At 40.0% G+C, this 24,390-nt stretch overlaps 3 protein-coding genes across 4 annotated transcripts; 2 read left to right on the forward strand and 1 right to left on the reverse strand.

Moving 5' to 3' along the window:
* The first annotated feature begins 7,039 nt into the window (after positions 1-7,039).
* Positions 7,040-8,978, forward strand: LOC103970356 (remorin). Its single transcript, XM_009384106.3, has 5 exons — positions 7,040-7,343; positions 7,783-7,833; positions 7,934-8,021; positions 8,241-8,322; positions 8,587-8,978. Exons 1-5 carry the CDS (start codon positions 7,175-7,177, stop codon positions 8,785-8,787), a joined length of 591 nt encoding a protein of 196 aa, XP_009382381.2. The 5' UTR covers positions 7,040-7,174; the 3' UTR covers positions 8,788-8,978.
* A 3,670-nt stretch (positions 8,979-12,648) lies between these two features.
* On the reverse strand, positions 12,649-15,392 carry LOC135581679 (transcription factor MYB17-like). Of its 2 annotated transcripts, XM_065173775.1 has the most exons (4): positions 15,158-15,392; positions 14,671-15,059; positions 14,068-14,197; positions 12,649-13,562 (listed from the first exon to the last, which is right to left on the reverse strand). In XM_065173775.1, exons 2-4 carry the CDS (start codon positions 14,801-14,803, stop codon positions 12,878-12,880), a joined length of 948 nt encoding a protein of 315 aa, XP_065029847.1. In that variant the 5' UTR covers positions 14,804-15,059; positions 15,158-15,392; the 3' UTR covers positions 12,649-12,877. The 2 variants fall into 2 exon arrangements, with proteins under 2 accessions (XP_065029847.1, XP_065029848.1); XM_065173776.1 differs by lacking the exon at positions 15,158-15,392 and having other exon boundaries at positions 14,671-15,143.
* A 4,569-nt stretch (positions 15,393-19,961) lies between these two features.
* On the forward strand, positions 19,962-24,057 carry LOC103970358 (tetraspanin-10-like). The gene is made up of 11 exons (XM_009384108.3): positions 19,962-20,081; positions 20,614-20,726; positions 20,824-20,878; positions 20,984-21,039; positions 21,845-21,892; positions 22,406-22,454; positions 22,554-22,637; positions 22,706-22,773; positions 23,308-23,433; positions 23,519-23,594; positions 23,786-24,057. The coding sequence occupies exons 1-11, from the start codon at positions 20,028-20,030 to the stop codon at positions 23,861-23,863; spliced, it is 807 nt and encodes a 268-aa protein (XP_009382383.2). The 5' UTR covers positions 19,962-20,027; the 3' UTR covers positions 23,864-24,057.
* Positions 24,058-24,390: the final 333 nt, after the last annotated feature.

Below are 24,390 nucleotides of genomic sequence, written 5' to 3' on the forward strand. Positions count from 1 at the left end.
GACACTTTTTATGTAATCACTCATCAAAATAACAAGACAAATTATTTCATTCTTTTTTATGTAATCATTTTATATATTGATGGACCACTTCTTACATTAAAAACCAAATTAAGCCATCTCATTGAATGTTTTCTATTCTGTCCTTTCTTTTTTCTCTGTCAACTACACGTTTTAGTTTTTTTATTAACCTGACAAATCTATCAGAAACTTTTGAATTCCATGTTTTATAATATCTTTATATTCTTTCGTTATTCCATTTTTATGCCGAATAATGTATTCATAATATCCAAAGTTTTGCTCTTACAAACTTCTTATTTATCTAAATTATTGCATTCTTCTTTTTTATATTCCTAAATTTGCATTTCATATACTTGGCTGTAGTTTTCTTATTCCAAAATTTTGATTTCATATACTTAGAATTAGTTTTGATTAGATCTCATTGGCAACACCACTAACAAAAAAAAAAAAACCATGAAATACTTCTAGAATATGTCTAGCAAGTTAGTTAGACTTTCTTCTTTATATATTGTCAAGTATCTTAATAATTGTCATCATGTCAATTAATTTATTTAGTTGGTAAAGATCTTCATAGTTGATAGATGTCATCCTATTACTACATATAATTGTCTTGTATTTGTCATTTCTTTTATTCGCTTTGAGAACTATTTTTTTTTTAGTATATCCATTATTTATATATATGTTGCTAAAAAAAACTTTTCCTCTAATCATATAACAATTTTTTTTGTTCTCAAAATTTCGTTAAATGTACAATTAATTGGATTATCCTAAATCTCTTAAACTTCTTCATGCTTCAGTACAAATATCGTAAGGTTCTACACACCTATTATTTTTTGTATCACTCATCCTAATCTCTCACAAATTTCCCATTTTTATATGCCCAGCTTTCACTAAACAAAATTTGGCATGTAATTTGTTCACATGTCAAAAATTAATATCCCCATAAGATATAGTTGTCTTTTTATGGTGATTCCATGGGGCCATGTTTTCCCATGTTGCATGTTTCCTTTAAGCTTAAGCTCTTCCTTTTACTTTTGCCTTTGTCTCGCCACTTTATCTTCTGTACTACATATCTACCATCCAACAATCGCATAACTTTGGATGTCCAACTCCAATCTATTTACGTTTTCTCTTTATAATTACTTTTAAATTTAGTTGGGGTCCTTACTCATCTTTGTGCTTTTGCCATATGTTAATATATTAAGCATAAAACAGAGCATTCAAAAAGTAAATATAAATTAACCAATATTTTGTCTCAAGTTCCTAATTATGTCCCCTTAAGTCAAAGCTAGCAGAGAAGCCATATAGCAATCTCTGGGAAGTTTCACCCATTTGAACACTTTTAATTCTCACTCATTTATTTTAATTTTTTGATGCATATGTGAAGGCATCATAGGTGCAAAGTAAGACATGACAATGAGACTGGTTCTTCTGTTGATGGATGATCGAAGCAGTTTGACTTCTTTAATCAAGCTAATAATGAAGAATTATGGATCTACAACATCCTCTTATTCTTTTCTTTATGAAACTGTTTCATTCTCTTTTCCAGAATAATTTAGTATTATAATGGAGTAAAATAAGCAGATGGTACACAAAACTCATTACTCTTTGCAGTTCTTGATCAACTTGGCTTGTCAGATAGATAGACAGAGAGAGAGAGAGAGAGGACTGTTAGGGCTGAACTGTCAGAGCAGTTGGCCGCTGGAATCTTTTAGCTGGCGAAACAAATCTTGGTGAAGTTATTACAATGATGAGAGAGTACTTTTGCATGGTTGCATGCAATTTACACCCTCATAACTTTCCTGAAACTGTGTCCCCATCCCCTTTTTTACACCCACTGATTTCCCCATAAAGTGAAATCAGTGGAGGTTCCTCTATATGATAGAGCTTAAGGTTGAAGAGAGATAAAGGAAGATGGAGAAGCTGGAAAGGGCTGTTGATGGTGGGAAACTCTGAATCCTTTGAGTTCAGTAACAGCAAAACCATGTCAAAGCACTCCTCACTCTTTTGGTAGATCAGTATTCTTCGAACTCAAGCAAGCTTTGATACCAGAAGATGTGAGGAAGCTACGAATGGTGGTTGTAAATGAACTTTGGATGGAGCTTAGAGAGAGAGAGGGAGCAGATGATGGCTGGAAGGATTGGAACAACCAGGTTTAGCTGGTAGCAGCATGCGAGCATGTGGAGGGAACGAGGGCGGGAAGGGGGACCTGCACGCGACAGGTGCAGGTGGGGGAGTGGGTGGGGTGGTCGTCTTCTTTACTTGCCTTTAAAGCCTCATCGGCTCATCGCAGGCGCTGCGTGCGCTCCGTCGCCGGCCGTTCACGCCACGAGAGCCTCTGCCCTCGTCGATGAATGCGGTTGCTGTAGCTGTGTGGATTCTCGTCGTATGTTCGCTTCCTTCTTCGCCTGCAGTCAGTTAACTGCATGCCTTTTAGAAAGAGAAATATTATTAAGCTGTGAAATATTATCGATGGAAATGACACAATATGATAATAAGACAATTGGATGACAAAATTTGCCAGATTCAACGTGATGAACTAAAACGGATAACATAAATGAGAAAGCTGACAAAGTTCTCTAAGTTTGATGATCATAGTCAGGTGCACAATTCTGACGTTGATTCCGAGTGTATGATGCAAGTAATTTGGATTGTAGAAAGCTGCATGCTTTGGCAATTGCCTTTATGGAAATAAAGATAAATTACGTCCACTTAGGATTAGAATGGCGATAAGGTAAAGAAGCACTTATAAGCTCTAATAAATTCTCAAAAAAAGAATATCAAGTTTTCACTTTTTTTTTTGTATCATTTTTGCTTTATTCTAATAGAACACGTCTTATTTTTCAAAAAAATAATATTAAATTATCTCTTACCTCTGTCATGTTGACCATTGCCTTCACACAGTTATGAGAGGCAACCATGGTCGCATTGACATAGGCGGAGGGATCTCCTTCTATCGTCTTTATCGTCTTAACCATCATGAGACCTCTCTTGTTAAAGTAATATTATTTTTAAAAAAATAAATGATACTTTACGAGAATAATAAAAATGGGATGCTCTTTAGAAATACATGAAAATTGATCGTTTTCTAGAGAAGTTACCCTATAAATTTTATGAAGATCAACTATCAAAATTCAAATCTAATAAATGGTACCCAATTTTCGTTTAGTCGCATAAACATGAATATCCCAAAAAACAAAAACAAAAGAAGATCCACTATCATTGACATTTCACAATGGTTATGATGCTAATCGATGAGACCTATTCAAATCCAGCTTCAGTGCCTACTACTCGATTTAAGGATGTCCAAATCCGGATTAAGTGAGTAGTACACTTGGATTAAAAGAATGATGTGTGCTTATGGGCCTAACTGAGTCTTGTTTCAACATAAGCCCACTGCCTTCTTTGGAATTGGGCCCAAGAGATGGAATGGTTCCTCATCGTTGATTCCCGGTAAGGCCCATAAAAGGTTCTTCTAATCGAACTCAATTCAAAGAATTCTGCCGACGATGGGTGCTTGCGTTTGCTAAAGATATATGCAATAGAGTTATGGAATCTAATGTTCTATGCGAAGTTCCTAATTGTGCAAACATGACATGGTGAGGTTCTTGCTTTCATATCTTGATAATTAGAATTCAAGTCATGGGTACAATCTATTTGCTTGCAAAGACAAGATCATTTACCTCGGTCAACTTATTAGATTTATGCATTAGGTCGTGATTTCCAAGGGTGCCAAATAGCTTAGATATGATAATATAATTAAGTGTAAGTATATAAAAATTGAATACCTATGATAACTAATAAATATATAAAAAAAATTAAAAAAACATATTTAAAAAGGATTGATTTCACTTATTAGAGTAATAATGTGTCCTTATGCATATTTTTAGGGATACATTTCTTTCAATCATTCACTCGAATCAAAGAATCAAATCATGCATTCAAATTTGTGATTGATCCTCAAATCATAGATTGATTAAGGATTAGAGTATATAAAAAATGCAAAGTTATTATTCTATATTTACCTCTATCATGATCTTCTATCATGTCCCCATAAGATTGAGCTTCCATCAAATATTTCAATCTTGGATCAATGCAACTGAGATGTCTCATGAGCAAGAACCTTTATGAGAGAGCATATTAGTTGATAAGAAGTATGAACGTGCAAAACATGTAGTTGATATCTACAACTTAATCTTTAATAAAGTGAAAGTCGATGGTAATGTGTTTCATGTGTGAATAATGAGTTGGCGCATATATAGGTGACACTAACATTATCAAAATATATTATAGGAGTGGATTGGAAGGTGATACCAAGTTCGTATAGTAGATTAGTGACCCAATAGAAATATTATTTTTATTCTGGTCTCGAACTTAGGAAAGAACTTAATAGAGATTATTTTATTTATAAATTTAAGAAATAGATATAAGGTTTATTTTAATATAAGGTGCATATTTGTTTTAGACCATTTGAGAATATTGATGGGCAGTTTGTCAAGATTCACCAAACTTCTAATATACTGTATTAGAGTATCAAAATTGATTTGAATGACTATCAAATCAGATTGGTCTAAAAGATAATTAGTGAGAACATTTATTGAAGATATTAATTTAGACATTCATTGTATAATTAAGGCTCGTCAACCTCGCTATAATTTCTTTTGCATGAAGAAAAAATTAATATGAAAAATCGTCGAACCATGAGTGTTAATAAACAAGTGACTAGTAAGTCAACTACTATAACTTGTAATCAGAATCCTAATACTAGAAACCGATTGAAGTGAAACTTAAAGAATAATCAATAAAAGATTTGTGCTAGCATTGTAATGAAAAGTAGAGTAAAGAGCATCGATGCAAGCAAGGAAAACTTTTGATAATTGAACCAATTGAGAAGAAACCAGAGATTCAGGCAATAGACTCTAATCATGAAGGTATTGATAATGATGAGATTGTTTAACCTATTACACATACTATTCATGCATTTGCTGGCTACTTTAATTTTCAAACTATGAAAGTTAAAGGGTTTTTAAAATATTAGTCTATTACTATCTTGATTGATAATAGTAGCATCAACAATTTTATGGAGAGCAAGGTTATTGTACGATTGGCCTATCGCATTGAACGTTATGATAAGTTCAAGATGAAGATTGTTGATGAGAAAATTTTAACTTATGATAATAAGTATTCCGAAGTGAAGCTTATTATAAGAGTTGATCATGGATTTCTTCTTACTACTATTAAATAACTATGACAAAATCAATGCTTCTTTCATATCACTTTTAAAGAAAGATGTATTTAAGTGGACAGAAGAAGGTATTCAAACATCTATTTCTCTTAAGTATGCAATAATTACTACACTAGTTCTCACTATACTAAATTTTATAAGTTATTTGTGATTCAATCTGATACTTTTAGAGTGGGTATTGAAGCTATACTAATGGAAAAATGTTGTACGATCGCTTATACTATTAAGGCATTTTTCTCATCCCATCTAAGTTTATCTGTTTATGAGAAGGAGATGTTATCTATTGTTCATATAGTCACTAAGTAGAGACCTTACTTAATTGATCGACATGTTGTGATGCGCTAAATTACCAATTGAAGATGTCACTTGAGAGTCTTACAAAGTATCGAAGAAATTTTCAAAATTTGTTGTTGCTCAACCTTAAGGACAAAATTGTTTTGATGAAAAGACAGGAAATATTATGATTTCTTAATTTTAGGAGTCATTAATTTTAAGGATTTAATATTAATCTTTATTTTTTTATTTAGTTTTTCCTGGTAAGAGTTTTTGAGTTTATCCTAATTATGTTAGGAGTCCTTTCAAATTAGGAATTACTATATTTATTTTTGTTAGAAATCTTAGTCCTAATAGGTTGACGATTAATAATTTTATATATACATATATATATATATATATATATATATCTTTATCTTTGATTGTTTTAAAGAAAGCAATGAAAATATAACTAAAAATTTTTGGTCAACTTGAAGGTTAATCCCATGGAAGCAATAAAATTCCTATCTTTATTTTTAGATAAAAACACTAGGATTTTATCTGTTCTAGAGAGCATCTTCTCAAAAGAAAGTTCACACATACACAGGATATTGCTGAAAGATTTCCACATCAATCATTTCCTATCCATTGATTCATGGACAATTTAATTCACCATCCCCCCTCGACCTTTTTGCTCGTCAAAAGGATAGATGTTGCCACCATCTGCCACTGTCAGATCACCCTGGATAACCTACAGGAGTGATGGGATGGTGTGTGGTGGAGACAAGCTCGTCCATTTGATGTCTGTAACATGCCCACCTTCCAAGCCAAGAAATCAACCCAGGAGTAACAGGTGGGGGTGGGGGGAAAACAGGATGAGAGAAGTATGGCCACCTTTTAAGCCTTCCCCAAGGTTCCTCTATGAGAGGGATGCACGGGAGACTGGCCAAAAGACTCCTCGAACAGCTTGGGAGAAGATTTGGCCACCACCACAGCAATTGCTGTCATGATGATGACATGCCAAACCTGTGCTTTGTGTTTTCTGGGGATTGCCAAATGTACACATATAATGCCAGTGTATGCCACTCTTATGATCTACTACAACAAAAGAATGCTCCAAAACTATACAATGAATTCACGAGCCATGGGATTTGATTTTAGTAAGTTCAATATTTATATTATCAACAGCTAAGATTTTTACCAATTAAAATACAAGTAATCTAAATTTTCGTCAGTCTCTGCTTTAATTATTTTTATGTTTATGATATATATATATATATATATATATATATATATATATATATATATAATTCATAAACATACATCGATACTAGGTTAAGCTCGTGAGAAGGGACGACCGGAGTGGATGACGTGGTGCACATCCAAAGGGGGAAGGGAGCGGTAGGCTTCTCGATGCGCTACACATCATCCACTCGCGTCGTGAATCGTGGCCCCGACATGCTTTGCGTCGTCGTGCCCTCACGCGCGTCGCACACGCAAAGGCCCGCGCATGATACCACCTCCTGGTTCTCTACGTGACGCTTCTTTCCCTCGTTCTTCCTCGGCTTTATATGCTGGACCTACTTCTCGCCGGTGACTACAAGACTCGGTGGAGTTCTAGTACGATCGATTGCTTCTTGCTTTGGTGGGAGAAGATCGATGGGGGAAGAGGAGTCGACCAAGATGGAGGTTGAAGGCGTTGCCGGGACTGCTGCACATCCTCCTCCGGCGGAGACAGTGAAGGACCTGGCGAAGGACAAGTCAGCGGTTCCACCGCCTGAAGAGGTGGAGAAGCCGGATGATTCCAAGGCTCTTGCCACCGTGGACAGTGAGCTCTTCTTCTTCCCTTCCTCTCTCTCTCTCTCTCTCTCTCCCCCCCTCTGTAATCTTCTCTTCTCTTCTCTTGGGAACGATTTGGATTATAGCAGATAATTATTTCGATTTTTCTTTGTTTAACTTATAGATAGATAGCAATTTGCTTACTTTCTAGATCGAAAGCATTTGCAATTGATGTGCTAGCATAAAAGAGTAGATGAACAGAGCAAAAAGTTGGTTCTTTTAACCTTTCTACTGCATTCTTCATGAATTCCTTATAATTAGGTTCCACGATTCATCAATATTACACGAAAAGATCACAAAGCACCTCCAGATGCATCTCTGCATACATACGAATTGGATGATTGGTATCATATGTGCTCTCCGTAGCTGTCGAGCTTATAATTTCTTCATCATCGTTAAGAACTTATGCATAACCTCTTCATCACCAGCAACTGAGGCTGCCGCTACCAAGAAAACATCAGGTGGTTCGATTGACAGAGGTAAGTGTTTGGAGAAACATTTGCTAGAATTTACAATGTTCTACGATGCACCACTTTGTGTGAAGGCAGAGGAAGATCATGTTTGATGCTGCCAATTCAGATGCTGTGCTTGCAAGGGTTGAGACAGAGAAGAGGGAGTCCATGATCAAAGCATGGGAGGAGAACGAGAAGACCAAAGCACAGAACAAGTAAGTTAGTTTCGATTGGGTATAGACTTGTTGACTCCACATGTTATCATTGTTGTTGCTGTGGAGACATCAACACTGGGTTAGATCGATCCAGCTAAAATCGAATCATGGAGATTCTAATCATCCTCTTGGACATGATACTTTGGTAAATTATGATCATCATGGATGTACAATTTTTATCTGTCTAATTTATCATGTTTTCCTGCCAATATGGGACAGGGCTGCTAAGAAGATGGCATCTATTACTGCATGGGAAAACTCAAAGAAGGCTGCTTTGGAAGCTGAGCTGAAAATGAAAGAGGTGAGGAACTATAAGCATCCCATAGCTTCTCAAAGAAAGCAAGCTTACTTCAACAACAACTTGGAATTAGCTGATCTGACAAGATTAGATTTATGAGTTCTATCAAGCTGCTGTAATCATAAGGTCAGAGATCTCGAATGATGGAATTCAACCGTAAGATGGAAATGGCTGTAGCTCAGATACAGTCATCCTACTTCAGTTCACAGTGTACCAAGTTGAACTATACTTGTAATTATACCTATACCTTCCATGTTGTTCGTGCAGGAAGCATTGGAGATGAAGAAGGCAGAGTACGCAGAGAAGATGAAGAACAAGATCGCCATGCTACATAAGGCAGCGGAGGAGAAGAAAGCCATGGTCGAGGCTAAGCGTGGGGAAGAATTCCTCAAGGCAGAAGAGATGGCCGCTAAATATCGCGTCACGGGGTTCACTCCCAAGAAGCTCTTTGGTTGTTTTGGGGCCTAAGTAGAGACGAGGGGCGGGTGGGGACTGGAACACCTACCACCTGTTCGTGAGAATGTGTTTGGTTTGGTGGTGTGTGCTGTGGTTTGTATCTTACGTAATTTGCACGGGGAGTTCTTTGGGTAATGTAATCGATCTTAAATGACCTCAAAACCAGTTGCGATCGACATGAAATGTATGCCTATTGGGGTGCAGAGATTTATGAGGAAAGACACTGCATATGTGCAGCGAGGCACCTGAAGTCATGATGAAGAGTCGTGTACGGCCTACTGTCTTCCTTCCCGGCGAGCAAAATGAGGCGGTAGGTGCTTCACTGCTACGCAAGCATGGAAGAGGGTGGAAAGAGGCAGCTGTGACGTTGTTTTCTCTGCGCTGTTGAGCTTTAGTGCTCCTCTTCCATCAAAAGTCGTAGAGCTGCTGTCATCTGATAGCAAATGCTACGGAAGCCACATCTGTTGTTGGTAAACGAGCATCATCAGGAGTAACTTTTGCTGTAAGAACTCGGGGGTACATTGTGGTGAGCTCTTCTTACATCCAAAGAGAACCTAAAATAAATCATTTCATCTGCTATACTCGGCCAAGATTTAGAAGAACAGTACATTCAAACTCAAAATCACCTCTGTTTTTCTTTTGTTTGAAGTAAAAACAATCCTATCTATGGTTTATCATTGATTTCGGTTTTTCTAGAACTATAAATGAGGTTTTAATTCGGATGATTTTGGTTTCGATTCTAGAACTATATATTTTGATTTCAATTTTTTTGTTATTTTTAAATTAAAATTAATTTAAAATATAAAAATTTATTATTTTATTTTTTAAATTTAAAAAAAATATAGATGTATATCAATAACGATTAAAAATGATATATAAATAAAATAAAATTATAATTTTTTAATTAAACAAACCCAAGTTATCTAAATTTAAACTCAACAATTTAACCATCGTATCATAAGTTTTATATGTGATTTATTTTTATTTTTTTTATCAAATTTGATCAATTTAAAATCGAAATCATCACTGCAATTTAAAACTGATGAATCCTTAAACCGAACGAAGTTCGATTTTGATGATTCCAATCGAACCTAGTTTTGACTAGGGAAACAGAGGAATCGTTAAACTAATTTATTTTTAACCATCATCATATCATAAGTTTTATATATGATTTAAATTTTATATCAAATTTGATAAGTTTAAAATCGAAATCATCATTACAATTTAAAACCGATGAATCGTTAAAATTCGATTTTGATGATTCGAATCGAACATAGTTTTAACTAGGGAAACAAAGGGATCGTTAAATTGATTTATTTTTAACCACTGTATCATATGTTTTATATGTGATTTATTTTTTATTTTTTTTTATCAAATTTGATTAGTTTAAAATCAAAATTATCATTATAATTTAACGTCAAACCGAACGAAATTCGATTTCGATGATTCATATTAATCACAGGATGAGAACAAAAGATAGGTTATCCTTTTTTTTTATTTTTCTTTTTCGTTGAAGTTGAATTTTGTTATATATAAGAAAATTCTTTGTTTTGTCAAGGAAAATCTTTCTAAATAAGAGAGGGACATGTAGCGAAGCTAAAGCTACCTCAATAAAACTTCTTCAATAATTATTTTTATCTTCTATTATTAGGTGCCCAACCGTTTTGGGCCTTTATTATTAGGTGCCCAACCGTACCTTTTCCATCTGAAATCACCCGATGCGATGGGTCATAGGATCACATCAATTTACAAGAATGGGGTTCGAGAAATTTAAGTGGAATCTGATTCCACACTTGTGAGAGGATTATCACTGTAATTACAAATACTTTTAATCTCCGAAGCATGTTTGTGAACTATATATACTATGTCTTATATTAATATGAAGAGAAATTAGTTTGACTAATTGGTTCGATTTTAGATATAATAATTATTCATAGTCAGTCATCAAGTAGAACAATTAGTCAAAAACGATGACGTGCTAACCAAATGTATCACATCAATATAATATATAAAATAATATTTTTATATTGATAAATTTGATTTTTATAAGGGATAGTGGTTGAGTGCTGAAGTATGATCTCTTTAATGCTCAATATTTTAACTTTTCTTGAGATTTTTTTTACTGGCTTAAAAGTTGAAAGGATATTGTCGAGTATACTTTCAACATAATTTTTATTTGAATAATAAATAAATAATCAAAATCTTCTCGGATGTGGAACAATTTTATCCTATTGAACTTGTTTCATGAATTCGGATCAAAACTTCTTGAGTGGATCAAAACTTCATGAATTCCCAACTTTAAGTGCGATAAGATTCGAAAAAATAAATCAAATTGAAACAATTCTACTATATCGAATTGACGATCAAAATCAGCACTAATAATTACTCTATTAAAATAAACAAATTAAAACAAAATAAGTCTTACATTTGTTTTGTTTTGAGGAAAAAAAAGGGAAAAATCACAAAAATATTCAAATGGTTACTATGTATTTCCTGTTTGCTATGTAGCTTCCACATCTAATCAGAGTTCGTGGCAGGGTGGCGGTGGCGCGGCCGACGGCGTGTGTACGGCCATCAGAAGAGAGCAGGCGAGACACACTGCTTTTACTACCCCCTGCACGCAATAGAAGGACCACCACCACCACCGGTCCACCACCGTCGCGTCTGACTCACAGACTGGGTCCTCCCGTATCTCACTCGCAGTAATTAGTCTCTCACGTCGCCCCTGCCAAAGACATCACATCCACCTGTATTCCACGTCAAGGATGGGTCCTCTGCACCTCCACCTTTCTCCACCATCAGACGTTACCTGTAGCCTCGCCGTCGCACTCTACCTTTGACTCCATGATGATGATCTCCTCGTCTTCTCGATCTCTCGACAATCACGCGAGTAAAGATGATGTTAGTCCACTCGACAGGCGTTTACGGTCAACAGGCGGACTTGCTTTCAGGCTATTTATATTTCATTTTAATCTCTGATGGAACTGTCGGAGCTTTCAACGCTTCTGCGGGCGTGTGTGTTTGAGGGCATTCAATGCGAATTCCCCAACTTTTCAGAGAGAAGTAAATGATGCTCACATGATGCAGTCGCCCCACCGCATTGAATGCCCTCTGGTCCATCGAGTCATTGACTGCTAGCGCACGGTCTCCTCCAATTGCAGTGCCGCTCCAGAGTCTGGCCTGATGTAGATCGCCTCCTGCAGGTTAAATCATGTTGGCCATGCACATAGAAATGAGAAGACCTGCTGCAGCACTTCAGATCACGTTTCTGCGAACCTATGTAATAATGTGTCGAGACAAGGAAGAATAATATATGTTAAAGAAAGGACTCAACCTTCCCACTTTGATTGCTACGAACTGTATCTAGCAAGTACGGAATGCTATGATTTTTAATTAAATTATTTATTTCTTATTGATAATTTATATAGTACAAATACAATAGTCATAGCTAATGGTTTTTCGAGAAGAAAGGAGGAACAGTGTAGTAAAGAAGAGGTACTGATGAATGAATGGGGTGTTTGTTCATCCAATAGACTGATCCAAATCTCTGGTCCCCCTCGCTCAGAAGCAAACGATACAGGGAAAAGCATTTCTTTTGGATTCGTACTTCGAGAATCGAGATCATGATGGCAGGCTTCTTGCTGTTCTATTGCAGATGATGTCAGTATCTCTTTAATCATCCTGTGTCCAACTGGTCACCTGTACAATGTCATCCTTCACCTCATCTTTATCCCACACAGTTTCATTCTTTATCTTTTATTTTGTTGATATTGATATGATCGGATCTACCATCGTGTAGGTACGTAAAAGAAATATGTTTCACCATTGCATACAAGTCAGATACATAAAGATGCATTGTCGAGATCATGCATATCCTCAAGGACAAAAGACATATCAACAGCTCAGTAATTACAAAACCTTCCATTTAATCATGTCATCTCATAAGTATGCCAGAAAACGTGCGTGAAGAAAGATGAGGGAACCCACAGTTCATTCACGTTGTACGTACCAAGAAGATTATCTAAGAACATATATTATATCTAGTGGCTGCGTAAGCTCCATAGTTAGCGCTCGTTTAACAGTCGAGAAGATAGCATAGCATTCACTTGAACGCGGTGTCGAGGGACGTCTCCACGTTGAGATCGCTGGAGAAGAGGGAAGAGAAGGCTCCAACCTGGCCGCCGAACAGGCCCAGATCGTCGTCGCCGCTGCCGAAGTCCAGATAGAGCTGGTACGACTCCTCCGACACGTCGTCCACCACCTCGTTGGACCCCGAGGAGTCGTCCATTCCAGCCACCACCGGCGGCCCGCCGCCCGTGACGCAGCTCTTGCTCTCCGTCTCCTCCCTCGCCGCAGGCGGCGGCTCCGTCTTCACTGCCGTGGCGGAGCTCTGTCGCGTGAAGGACGACTCCGGAGACGACTCGTCGGTGGCGGAGGCCGCGGTCTTCCGGAACGCGTCGCCGATCTCGGAGTTCCAGATCCTGAGGAAGAAGTCGGGCTCGGGCTTGAGAGGCGGGAGGTCGACGGCGGGGTTGGTGACGGCAGCGGCCGCGGCGGCGGACGCGGAGTGAGCGAACAGGGACTCGCGGGACAGGCGGGCCTCGGCCTCGAGGCGGGCGCTCTCCCACTGAGCCATGTGGCGGGAGGAGGCGGCGGCGGGCGAGGAGTCGGAGGGGTCCGGGTGGAGGAGGCCCATGCGGAGGAGGCGTTTCTTGAGGTGGGTGTTCCAAAAGTTCTTGATCTCGTTGTCCGTCCGCCCCGGTAGCTGAGCCGCTATGGTCGACCACCTGGTGTGATGATTCCAATTCATTACGTGACTTGCTACTCTTGAAATGAAACAACAGAGCAAGCGAGTGAGAGGAGGGGAAGGGGCTTTCACGTCATTGATGGGACTGTCACAGTTCATGATGATGTGTAATTCATGGTGACACAAGCTCTAAGTCATGCACGCTATTCACAATAAGAATGAGAAGAAGAAACAAAATATCGCAGACGCCTAGCCCACAGGTACGATGATATTAATTGCAGTAGGTCCACCTCTCTCTCTCATGCTAATGTGCTGGTTTACATCGCTATCGCTGTCATAAATAGACAAAAACGAAGAGCACGAAGATGCTGCCATGGCAACCTGGCCAGTGTGATGTAGCTAAACTTGAAGAAACGTCAAGAAGAAAATGCAAGTGGTAAGGTTATAATCTCACTGTAAGAAGAAGAGACAGGGACTAGGAAGGATGACGTATTATTGAGTTTGTGTGTGCGAGTGGGAATGGAGGTAGCGTGCGCGTGGTTTACTTGTTGCCGACAATGGCGTGGAGTTGGATGATGGACTTCTGCTCCTCTGGGGTGAAGGGGCCACGCTTGATGTCCGGCCTCAGATAGTTAGTCCACCGCAGCCGACAGCTCTTCCCGCACCGAAGCAGACCTGCATTTAATCGTCTCGCTCATTAATACTTGTTATCAAGTCATTCACTTCCCCCCGCACAGGCCATCACCATCATGTAACTTGTTCGGTATTACGATTAAGATCCTAACATGTTACCATGGCTATTCCGTAAAGAGAACTGCTATCATTGGATGCTATACTGTTCACTACGTGATCCCCACAGAGAAGGAACACACTTGCACTACAGCCTTGCTAGGATGTGAATTACTGCTGCTTTACTTCCAAGAAGGGTTATAAGACATAAGCATCACTGCGGTTTAGTATGCATGCTATGCATATCTGCTGATAAAAGCAAATAAGAGTCGAAGGTATACATCTTTATTCCGTCTTTGGTTGAGACTGCAGTGCGAGTGCATGGATGAGCAACAAATAGGAGAGCGATATCAACTGAGAAGAAGGAAAAGAACATGTTTGCTACTTCAAAGAAAGAAGAAGCAGTAGTGGGGAAAGACCTGCAAGCTTAGGGAGGGAGCGCCAGCTGCCGTGGCCGTGGGACTGGATGTAGTCGACCAAGATCTTGTCCTCCTCCGGCGTCCACGGCCCTTTCTTTAGCCCGGACTTGTCGCAGCAAGGCGCCCTCCCCATTACTTGTCACACGATGCCCTTCGCTTTCTCTCTCTGCGATCAATAGAGGCCGGTGAAAGGACCGGAGGGAGAAAATTAAGGCTGGATGGAGGAACGAAACAGAAGCTCAAACTCCGGGGCGCCTTTAAAGCAGACGGGGGGCGAGGCGAGAGGAAGCGGGCGAATCTCGAAGCCTTCAGTGGCGGGGATCCCACCTGCAACAGGGCGTAGCTAGCTCGAAATCGGAAAGTTCCCTCCTTTCCCGGCCATTAAATGACTACATCCAAAAGTACGCACAGCACAGCATTATTACGGTTCTGAGACGAGGAGGAGAAGAGGAGCGGGGGAGAAAGCAGAGATATTTGAGATCCTCACGTAAAGGAGATGGGAGTAAATGCCACGAGAGAGAGAGAGAGATCGCAAGTTCCCTTTGGACGAACGGAGGAAGAGATATAGAGTGGTAGGGATAAGGATCGAGTTCACGAAGCTCCTTCACTTTGGCTGCGGTGCCATAAATGCGGAAAGGACGCAAGAGAAGGGGAAAGAGGGGAAGGAGGAGGGGAGCGTTTTCCTTCTCCTCGAAACGGGCAATGGTTGGGTACTGCTGCTACGATTTGACCGACTATGGACGGAAATTAAGGCGTCACAGTGCGTCGAGCAATGTTTTCATTTTGTCGTCAACTGTTGATGAATATATATAAATTATACGTACACAAACGTCGCATTTCATATTCTTAAGCTTATCATTTATAAGCATTTCTATTTAGCACTATTACTGTCGTCATATCCAGAAAAGATGGCGTGACATGAGACTTGAGGCCACTGCTCATTTAATGCCATGTTCTGTAGATAGGAATTCACTTCACTCAAAGCCATTGTCTGACGAATCCAACAAATCTGTGGAGACCGTTTGATTTGGACAAGCCACCGACCGAGCTTGACCAGCGCATGACTCCCTCGGCATGTGAATCACACCCTTCCTTCGTTCATCGGGTAATGCCAATCATTTACGACAATTATGGTACGTGTGATAATATAAGATTAATAATTAATTATTTTAATATCTCGATTTTTATATTTTAAAAATATAAATTTTAAAAATAGAAAGATCAAAATACTAAAGATAATTAATTATAGGAGATAGTTTTAATTAATCTAATAATATATCACAAAATCACCTTCAAATAGAGCTTCTAATGCCAACTTCTAGTAGTTCTCTTCATGGACAAAATGAGTTGCTGATATTAATATTATACTCGTTAATTTTATTGAGTCTGAACTATTAATTATATTAATCGTCCATCAAATCAAATCTTTATTATAAGTGTTAATCCATAAATCAAGTTGTTACAATACAGTATCAAAAGAGGATTGTAGCTTAAACACTGATCAAAATCATTGGAATGTGAGACAGACCATGAAATCTTGAGCACGTTAATTTTTTTTGTCGTTGTGGTCACTGTGTCTCCAGTCTCAAACTGTGGTTGGGAATCCTTGGAGAAGGTCTCGAGGGTGTGTCTGATCCGCTTGCCAAGTTGCAGGCGTAGAGACATTGGCATCGAGATGGCTAATAGGTGACCTGTCAGCGTTGAAGCCATGACCAGTATAACGGACAAAGATGAGTCCAATTGAAGAAGAAGATGCATACCTGTAGCTGCGAAGAGTCTGGAAATGAGACTGAGCTATCCTGTGTTATTCAGGAGATTGCCAAGCATCAGGAAGTGACTCAGTCATGGAGGACCGAGAAGACTTTGGGATGAGGAATAACAAGTCGATACGTTCTTCCTTGATGGACGAGTTACAGCTGTTCTTAACTTCATCGTCTGTCCTTCCAGGAAGATACATTGCAATCTGAGACCACCGGTAAGATCAATGTGCGTATATACTAGCATTTCTGCAGCATGGAGGTAAAATTATACCATGCCAAAGATACCCGAGCTTCAAATATGGAACCAATATTCTTTGGAATATTTCTTTATTTCTTGTCACTCCTTGCAAATAGAAAATGATAAGGCACATTTTGATAACCTGCCCTCCAACCATGTTCATAGCCATGTCCGCCCGAGCACAATGTTGTCCCGCAAAAGTCAAGACGGCATCGCCCGAGCACGGTACCATCTTGCAAAAGCCGAGACAGCACCGCCCGAGCACAGTGCTGCCTTGCAAAAATCGGGATGGCACCACCCGAGCACGGTACCATCCTGCAAATGCCGAGACGGTGCCGCCTGAGCATAGTGCTGCCCCACAAAAGTCGGGTTGGCAACCATAAATATGACAAGTACGGGCGATCTTCGGTGGGAGAAATATAAAAAGCCCCTCATAGAGCTAGCAGAGGGGGATTGACCACTTAGTTATAACTAGATCTTCGAAGGGGTCGAAGTCGGGAGCCTCTTCCTGACCCTGACCTGTGTGCAGAAACCGAAGGCCAAGAAGCAAGCGGTGAACCCGAGGGAGTCCCCGACCTCACCAGGCTACGATCCTCGTTAACCAGATGACGATGTGGATGACCTTGTGCACCCGAGATCGAACTAAACCGTGCCAGCTCACAATTCCATGACATATAGGAAACCCATCATATTGGCGCTAAAAGGAGGGCCCGATGACGTAGGATCAACCTCAACCAGGCAACCCGACCGAACACCCGGGCAATAACCACCTCCCGACCCACTCAACCCCTGGGCTCAGGGAGCAACGCCCACCTCCCTTCGAACAGGAGGCCAACATAGTGACCCCGAGGCACTATTGGAGGCTGTTCACTAACTTGGGGTTATCGTCCTCGGGAATGGTTGCTGCTCAACCTTCCGTCTCCGACGAGGCATTCCTCAGCCTGACGCACTAAGTTCAAATCCTAGCGGGGATGATGCAAACCATCGTTCCCCTCGTCTCGCCTCTCGAACAACTCCCGACGCCACAATGGGAGTTGCCACCCTCGGCTCCCATGCAGCCCTCACCCTCTCCTGCACTGCCTCCGACTCCCCGACAGCCCACGACAATGACTGTCGCCGTGTTGCCCGAATGGCGACCGAGCCCAAGGCTTATGCCCATGCACGACGCGTGAAGCTTTCGACATCCCTGCACCAGTAGCCCCAAGCCTGACACCCTATCGTCCGACTCGGCGGATTCCCTTCGAGCATAGTTGCACTCGGTAAATTGGCGTCTGGACGAAGTTCAACATGAGTTTCGTAAGTCCAAGGAGGAGCCCTGCGAGGCTTCTTCAGGAGCATCATCCTTCATGCTTGAGGTTCAGGATAAGCTAATCCCTCTAAGCATCCGCCTCCTTGTTCTCGAAGCCTATGATGGCGGCTCCAACCCAATGGAACTTGTCGCCACCTTTCGGGCCCAGATAGCCCTATATGGTACGTCTGATGCCCTCATGTGCAAGGAGTTCCCCATCTCGCTTTGAGGCCCAGCTTGGATGTGGTACAGGTCTTAGACTGGCCTCAATGGCCTCTTTCAACCAACTCGCTAAAGAGTTCAAGCTCAACTTCATGGCCAGTGTGCGACCAAGGCCGTCTACGACTCTACTCCTCGATCTCAGCCAAAAGGACGATGAGCTACTTTCTCATTTTGTGACACGCTTTGCTGCTGAAATCCAGGGGCTACCCAACGCTCACCCTTCCTTGATAATGTAGGCTTTTCTAATGGGACTCCGACCTTCCAGGTTCTTCTGGTCGCTGATCAAGTGGTCTCCTACAACCATCCTCGAAATGCTTCAATAAACCAACCAGAACATGGTTGCCGAAGCATTGGTGGTTAGAAAGCAAGAGGAGAACAAGATGCTACGACCAGAACCGATCCAAGGACTACCCCTGGCGCCCCCAAGAAGGAGACTCGATCAACCCGATGCGACACTCCCAAGGTCCCCACTCCCGCCTTTGAATTCCTTTAGGACTGAGATATTCCTGCAGATCAGGGAGAAAGGACTCCTGAAGGCCCCAAACCCAATGAAGGCATCACACGAGCTTAGGGACCGTTCGAAGTATTGCTGGTTTCATCACGATTATGGGCATGACACCGAGGAATGTCGTGACCTCAAGAATCAAATTGAAGAACTCATACGCCGGGGGCATCTAGGGCACTACATCAGGAGGCCACACTAAACGTTCTCCCCATCCCACTAGGCCGGTCAAGAAGCAGATTGACGTGATCACCGACGGTCCAACAGCAGGGGGAGATAGCATAGCAGGAGGAAAGGCTTACGCCCGAGCAACCGTAGAGAAGCGCCCGAGGCAACCCCAGTGCCCGAGATCACCTTCCCAATAGGAGAGACCGAATACCTAGAGCACGATGACGTGCTAGTCATCTCGGCCAGGATCACCAATGCTCGGGTTAAAAGGATCATGGTGGACACTGAGAGCTCCACCGATATCCTATACTTCGACGTCTTTCAAAAACTCGGCCTAACTAAGGAGGACTTTGCCTCGAGTCAATCGACACTCACCGGATTCATAGGAGATTGACCACGCAGCTCTACCTAGATCTTCGGAGGGATCGAAGTTGGGAGCCCCTTCTCGACCTCGATCTGTGTGCAGAAACTAAAGGCCAAGAAGTAGACACTGAACCCGAGAGAGTCCCCAACCTCGCTAGGCTACGATCCTCGCTAACCAGATGTCGACATGGATGACACTGTGCACCCAGGACCGAACCAAGCCATGCTAACTTATCACACCACGGCGTAAAAGAAACCCATCAGAAAGAAACCTTCTCGAATAGTACCGGATATGAGAGTTTTCATGCGGCTTATACACAAACCTTATAAAGACTCGGAAGAACCTAATCCGACGTCCCCACGTCTTTTTAGATCAGGGCTGGAAATGGTCCATAGATTTGGGATCGGGCTTTTAAAGACTTCAATACAATTGGGCTTTAGTAACGATCCGTGTTATTATTATAGAAGTTTATAACGGTTGTGAGGTGCGGCCGTTATGCTCCTTTGAAACCTTTAAAACCGTCCATCTGACTTCTTTTGTCAGTTGATGCTATAGTCTTAGTTTGACCACTGTCAAAACCGTCTATCTCACTTCTTTTGTTATACCGGCCGTCCGTATGATTTGATCGATGGAACTTTTTAAAGCGGACGGTGGAGATCAAAAGAAAAATGGGGCGCCTCTGCGATCTGACCCACTCTCCGCTTTTGCCCTCATCAAACGCCATCTGCTCTTTCCACCTGTTCCGCTTCGTCTCTGAGTCGAAGCCTTACTTGCGAGGGCGAAAGTGAGGGGGAAGGGGAAGGGGAAGGGGAACCATGAGCGCAGGCGCAAGCACCTTTGTCATCAGGTGGATCAACTTTTTCACCATGGTGAGCCACTCAGCTGCTTTGCGGTCACCATGTTCGATCCCCATTCCCGAGCTGAACACTAGGATTGTCGTTTTGATTGCATTTCTTGGTCTTGAAAGTTGGTGCTTTTCGTATTACTCGACTTCCCTTTTGAACGTTCTGTAGTTTTGGGTGCATTTCCTTGGATGATTAATGCATGCTTTCTCAAGAAAAAACTGCTCTTTTTCTCCCTATTTTTGGTGAAGCGTGTGGCTTTTCTAAGAGACGTCAGTAAATTGTCTGTTGCTTAAGCCTTTAAGTTGATCGTCCTTTCTTTTGGTTTTTGGAGTAATGGAATATCACCCGCATTTGCCCTCAAGTCCTAATCTTGTTTCGAAGAATAGAAAATTAGGATAGATGGATCAATTCCTGCTCTCTGATAATGCTGCTTGCTATTTGAAGTTAGCAAATGGAGAGAAAAAGAAAGCGAGATCTTTTTTTCTTGTAGACATGCTACTTAAATCTTGTATCAACATCACCTTTAAAGTAGTTTTCTCCTAATCTGATGTTGCAGATACTAGCAGTGGCAGTTGTTTGCTTTGGAGTATGGATGAGCATCCACCACGATGAATGCCGAAAGTCCTTAACCCTCCCTGTCATAGGTCTTGGTGCATTGATCCTTTTAGTGTAAGCCTCTTTCCTTTTTGATCCGTTCTGAAGATGTTAATGTTCGATACTTGCTTTCACGTTTTCAGGATTAATGTTGGTTTACTCCATATTGTAGATCTTTGATAGGTTTCTTGGGAGCTTGGAAGAATGTCACTGTACTGCTGTGGGTGGTATCCTTCTAATAAGTTGCAACATGTCAATTAGTTTTTTTTTTTTTTTTCTTTTTGTCGTTTATCCTTCTCATACTTAAGACGTCCTTGACACTGAAATTTCAGTATCTTGTCATGTTGTGCTTGATTTTGGTCTCAATCATGATATTCACAGTAGTAGCGTAAGTACCATTGGTTGGAATTCTTGTTTAGTATCATTTTCTTTTCATTTCATGATATGCAATTAGATATAATTTCTATCGAATCTGGAAATTTCCTTGATTTACCAACAAGAAAGATATTATGCTTAGTCTATCGGTCTGTGAGTGTATTCTGTATGACAGATATTATTGAAAATTATAAAGAAAACATGTGATAAATGGAAAAGAAATGAAGATTCTTGTAACTCAGTTACTTTTTTTAGCAATAAATGGGAGCTGAAGTACATATCAAAACATTGTCTAAATAAAGCTGCCTTTCACTATTTTAAGGAGCAAATCTTTTTTATTTAAAATTTAACCTTTCTGAATCTCTAACCATTTATTCGGTCCACTAAGAGTCATTTTAGTTAAATTGGCTACCCATTGTTTAACTGGTCTCTAGAATTATGATCTGATGTCATTTCCCTTTTTTCTTATAGTTTCATGAGTTCTCTTGATTGCCAACATATAGAATATCTGTCTCTTACTTGGCTACTTCTTCTTTCCTTTTCTTCTGTTACTTCTTTATGATTAATGTTTAAAATTAGTCTCTCTGAGATATGCAACTCCATAAAATTTATTAGTGACTTTTAATTCACACACATCTTACTTTAAGTTGCTATAGTATTTGTAAGTAAGAGGGGGTTGTCTCCTTTTGGCTTTCAAAAATATTCCATTTCAGTAGAACATGGCACTCGGAAAAAATACTTACAGCCATCTAGAATCATGCTTTATTTTCATTTTTTTAATTGGATGTTGATGTTGAATCTAATCAATATTATTGTAGGTTTATTATAACGAATAGCGGTTCTGGTCATGCTGCAGCTGGTCTGAGGTAAGAAAACCTGTTATAAGTTAATATTTGCTCCTTAGGTTATAGTGAAGTGAAAAATCAACGTGAGAAAGATCTGATATAACATTTGTCATTGTCATATTAAAAATTTTATGAATAACTGCATACCTTAAGGTTAGAAGCATTCGTCCAGCTTCAGTTTTAGAAGAATCATGTTTCATTCAAATGTCATTATTAACATATAGATGGTTAAATATCGAACTATTTTCTCAATAAACAATTCACAGCCTCGCATCTGCTTGTTGGATAATGGCAGTTATTTAGAGACCATCGCAAACAAAAGTCTTGAGTTAAAATATTCAGTTTCCATTGTTGCAGTACTTCTGTTCAACAGTTAGTCATTCAGAATAGCTTGGAAGTTCCCAAATTTAATGGGAACTACAGTTCTCTGGATGATTATCAGGGTGCATAAGGAGTCTGCTGAACTTCATCTCAGTAAAAGAGTCTTTAGTCCTGTATGATACTCCAGCCATTTCTTAATACATTGCTGTTTAGGTACAAGGAGTATCATCTTCAGGATTACAGTTCTTGGTTCTTAAAACAGGTAAGTCTTATCTTCTATGTAACCACACTATGATGTTCCTTCAATGATTTTGAATGTATATCAGTAGTATGTCCACTTCAATTTGCTTGCTGTTTTAAGCTCAACAATACCAAAAACTGGAGAAGCTTGAAGAGCTGCCTTGTCAAGTCTGAGCAATGCAATAATTTGCCAAAAAGATACAAGGTCAGATCTTCTTTGTTTCTAAAATGTGAGCTGTTGCATCTTTTCTCACTTGTCTTAACTTCGAACAGAATCTGAAGGAGTACAAACTGGCAGAACTAAGCCCCATCGAGGCTGGTTGCTGTAGACCACCATCAGAGTATGCTTGTCTACTTTTGCCATTTTTACTACTTGGACTATCATCTAGTGTTATCTAATTTGTATTCAGAACTCCTGGGTTAAAACAAATTTGTTAAAGTTGATCCGATGCTTTGTTTTTATGCTTTACACCAATAGTCCATGCTGGTCCACTGAGACCTCTTAACTGCTTTAGTTAAAGTTGGCAAATTTGTTGGAAGCTAATTAATTTGGATAGCAAACATATTATGTAGCTTGCGAAACACACAAGCAGAAAGAACCTCTTCCAGTTTAGCACTAACATCACCTTTGTGTCTCTGCTTCTGCTCCTATGGTATAGCCATCTGTGATCCTATCTGTATGGTTACAAGGAAGGCATGCTTTCCTCCATATGGATATGCAATGTTTGCCTCTCTATGCTACAAAACTTCTTAACTCCATAGCTTCAGCCATATTTTGAAATACAACTTTTTTGTTTAAGTTCTTTGTTGAAAAATAAATTGATTATCTTTTTTGCTTTGTGCATCATGGGTACATTTTATTCTTCTACTTTTAGATGTGGATATCCTGCAGTAAATGCTTCCTATTATGATCTGAGCTACCATCCTGTAAGCACAAACAAGGACTGCAAGCTTTATAAAAATGCACGAGCCATCAAGTGTTATGATTGTGATTCTTGCAAGTAAGTTCCTTGAATACAAGAAGTTTGTCCTGAAGCTCATTTTTCGATCTGATTAACATTACTTTCTTGTACTTTTTGTTTTCAGGGCTGGAGTTGCCCAATACATGAAGGAGGAATGGAGAGTGGTTGCAATTTTCAACGTCATTCTTTTTGTTGCATTGGTAAGTTTCTAAAGTTCCATATGAAACTGTGACATGGTACTGGCAGCGATTTGTCATTATTTGCTTGCCTGATCTTTTCAATCTGGATTGGTATCTGGAGTTTGACTGATCTAATCAACTTTGAAGTGTATCCAACTGATTTAATTATATTACTGATATTCTTTCTCTTTCGCCCCTGCTTTATGGTTCAGTCAATCGTATACTTCATTGGATGCTGCGCGAGGAGGAACGTCTCAAGTAGCCACTCATCGAAGGCAAGAGGCCGATGATCACCCATACTGTTCGCTCGGCGCAGAAGATAAGCCTTCTGATAAATTAGTTGAGAAATAACAAATCTCGCTCCTCATGTATTTTACCAGCGGAACACCAAGAACTAGATGGAGCATAATTCTGTGGCATTTGTTGTTTTAAATTAATTGTCAGCTGCGTGAATGTATTAAAAATGGATTCATTCCTTTCATCAGATTGGAGTCATGGTTGACTAGTTGCGGGAGATGAGTCATTTTTGGATGCACCAAAAGTCAAACATATCAACATAGTCAAATATTACTCCTTTGATATTTGAGGCCAGGGTCTGTAGCCTACTATGGCAACTTGATCTGAGGGTTGAATAACAATCAAATGACAGTGTCGTCGCCTAATTTGAACAAGGAAAAGTTCTTCATATCATAACATGCAATAGTCAGCTCAGGACCACAAGGGAAAAAGACTTTTCGTTGTCATCTTTTGTAGGTAATCCTAAAGTTTGTTCAAAACATCAAAGCAGAGTTTTTGGGATCTTTATGGATATGTGCAC

The sequence above is a fragment of the Musa acuminata genome, chromosome BXJ3-11 (genome assembly GCF_036884655.1).
Source record: "Musa acuminata AAA Group cultivar baxijiao chromosome BXJ3-11, Cavendish_Baxijiao_AAA, whole genome shotgun sequence".
Taxonomy (NCBI): Eukaryota; Viridiplantae; Streptophyta; class Magnoliopsida; order Zingiberales; family Musaceae; genus Musa; species Musa acuminata.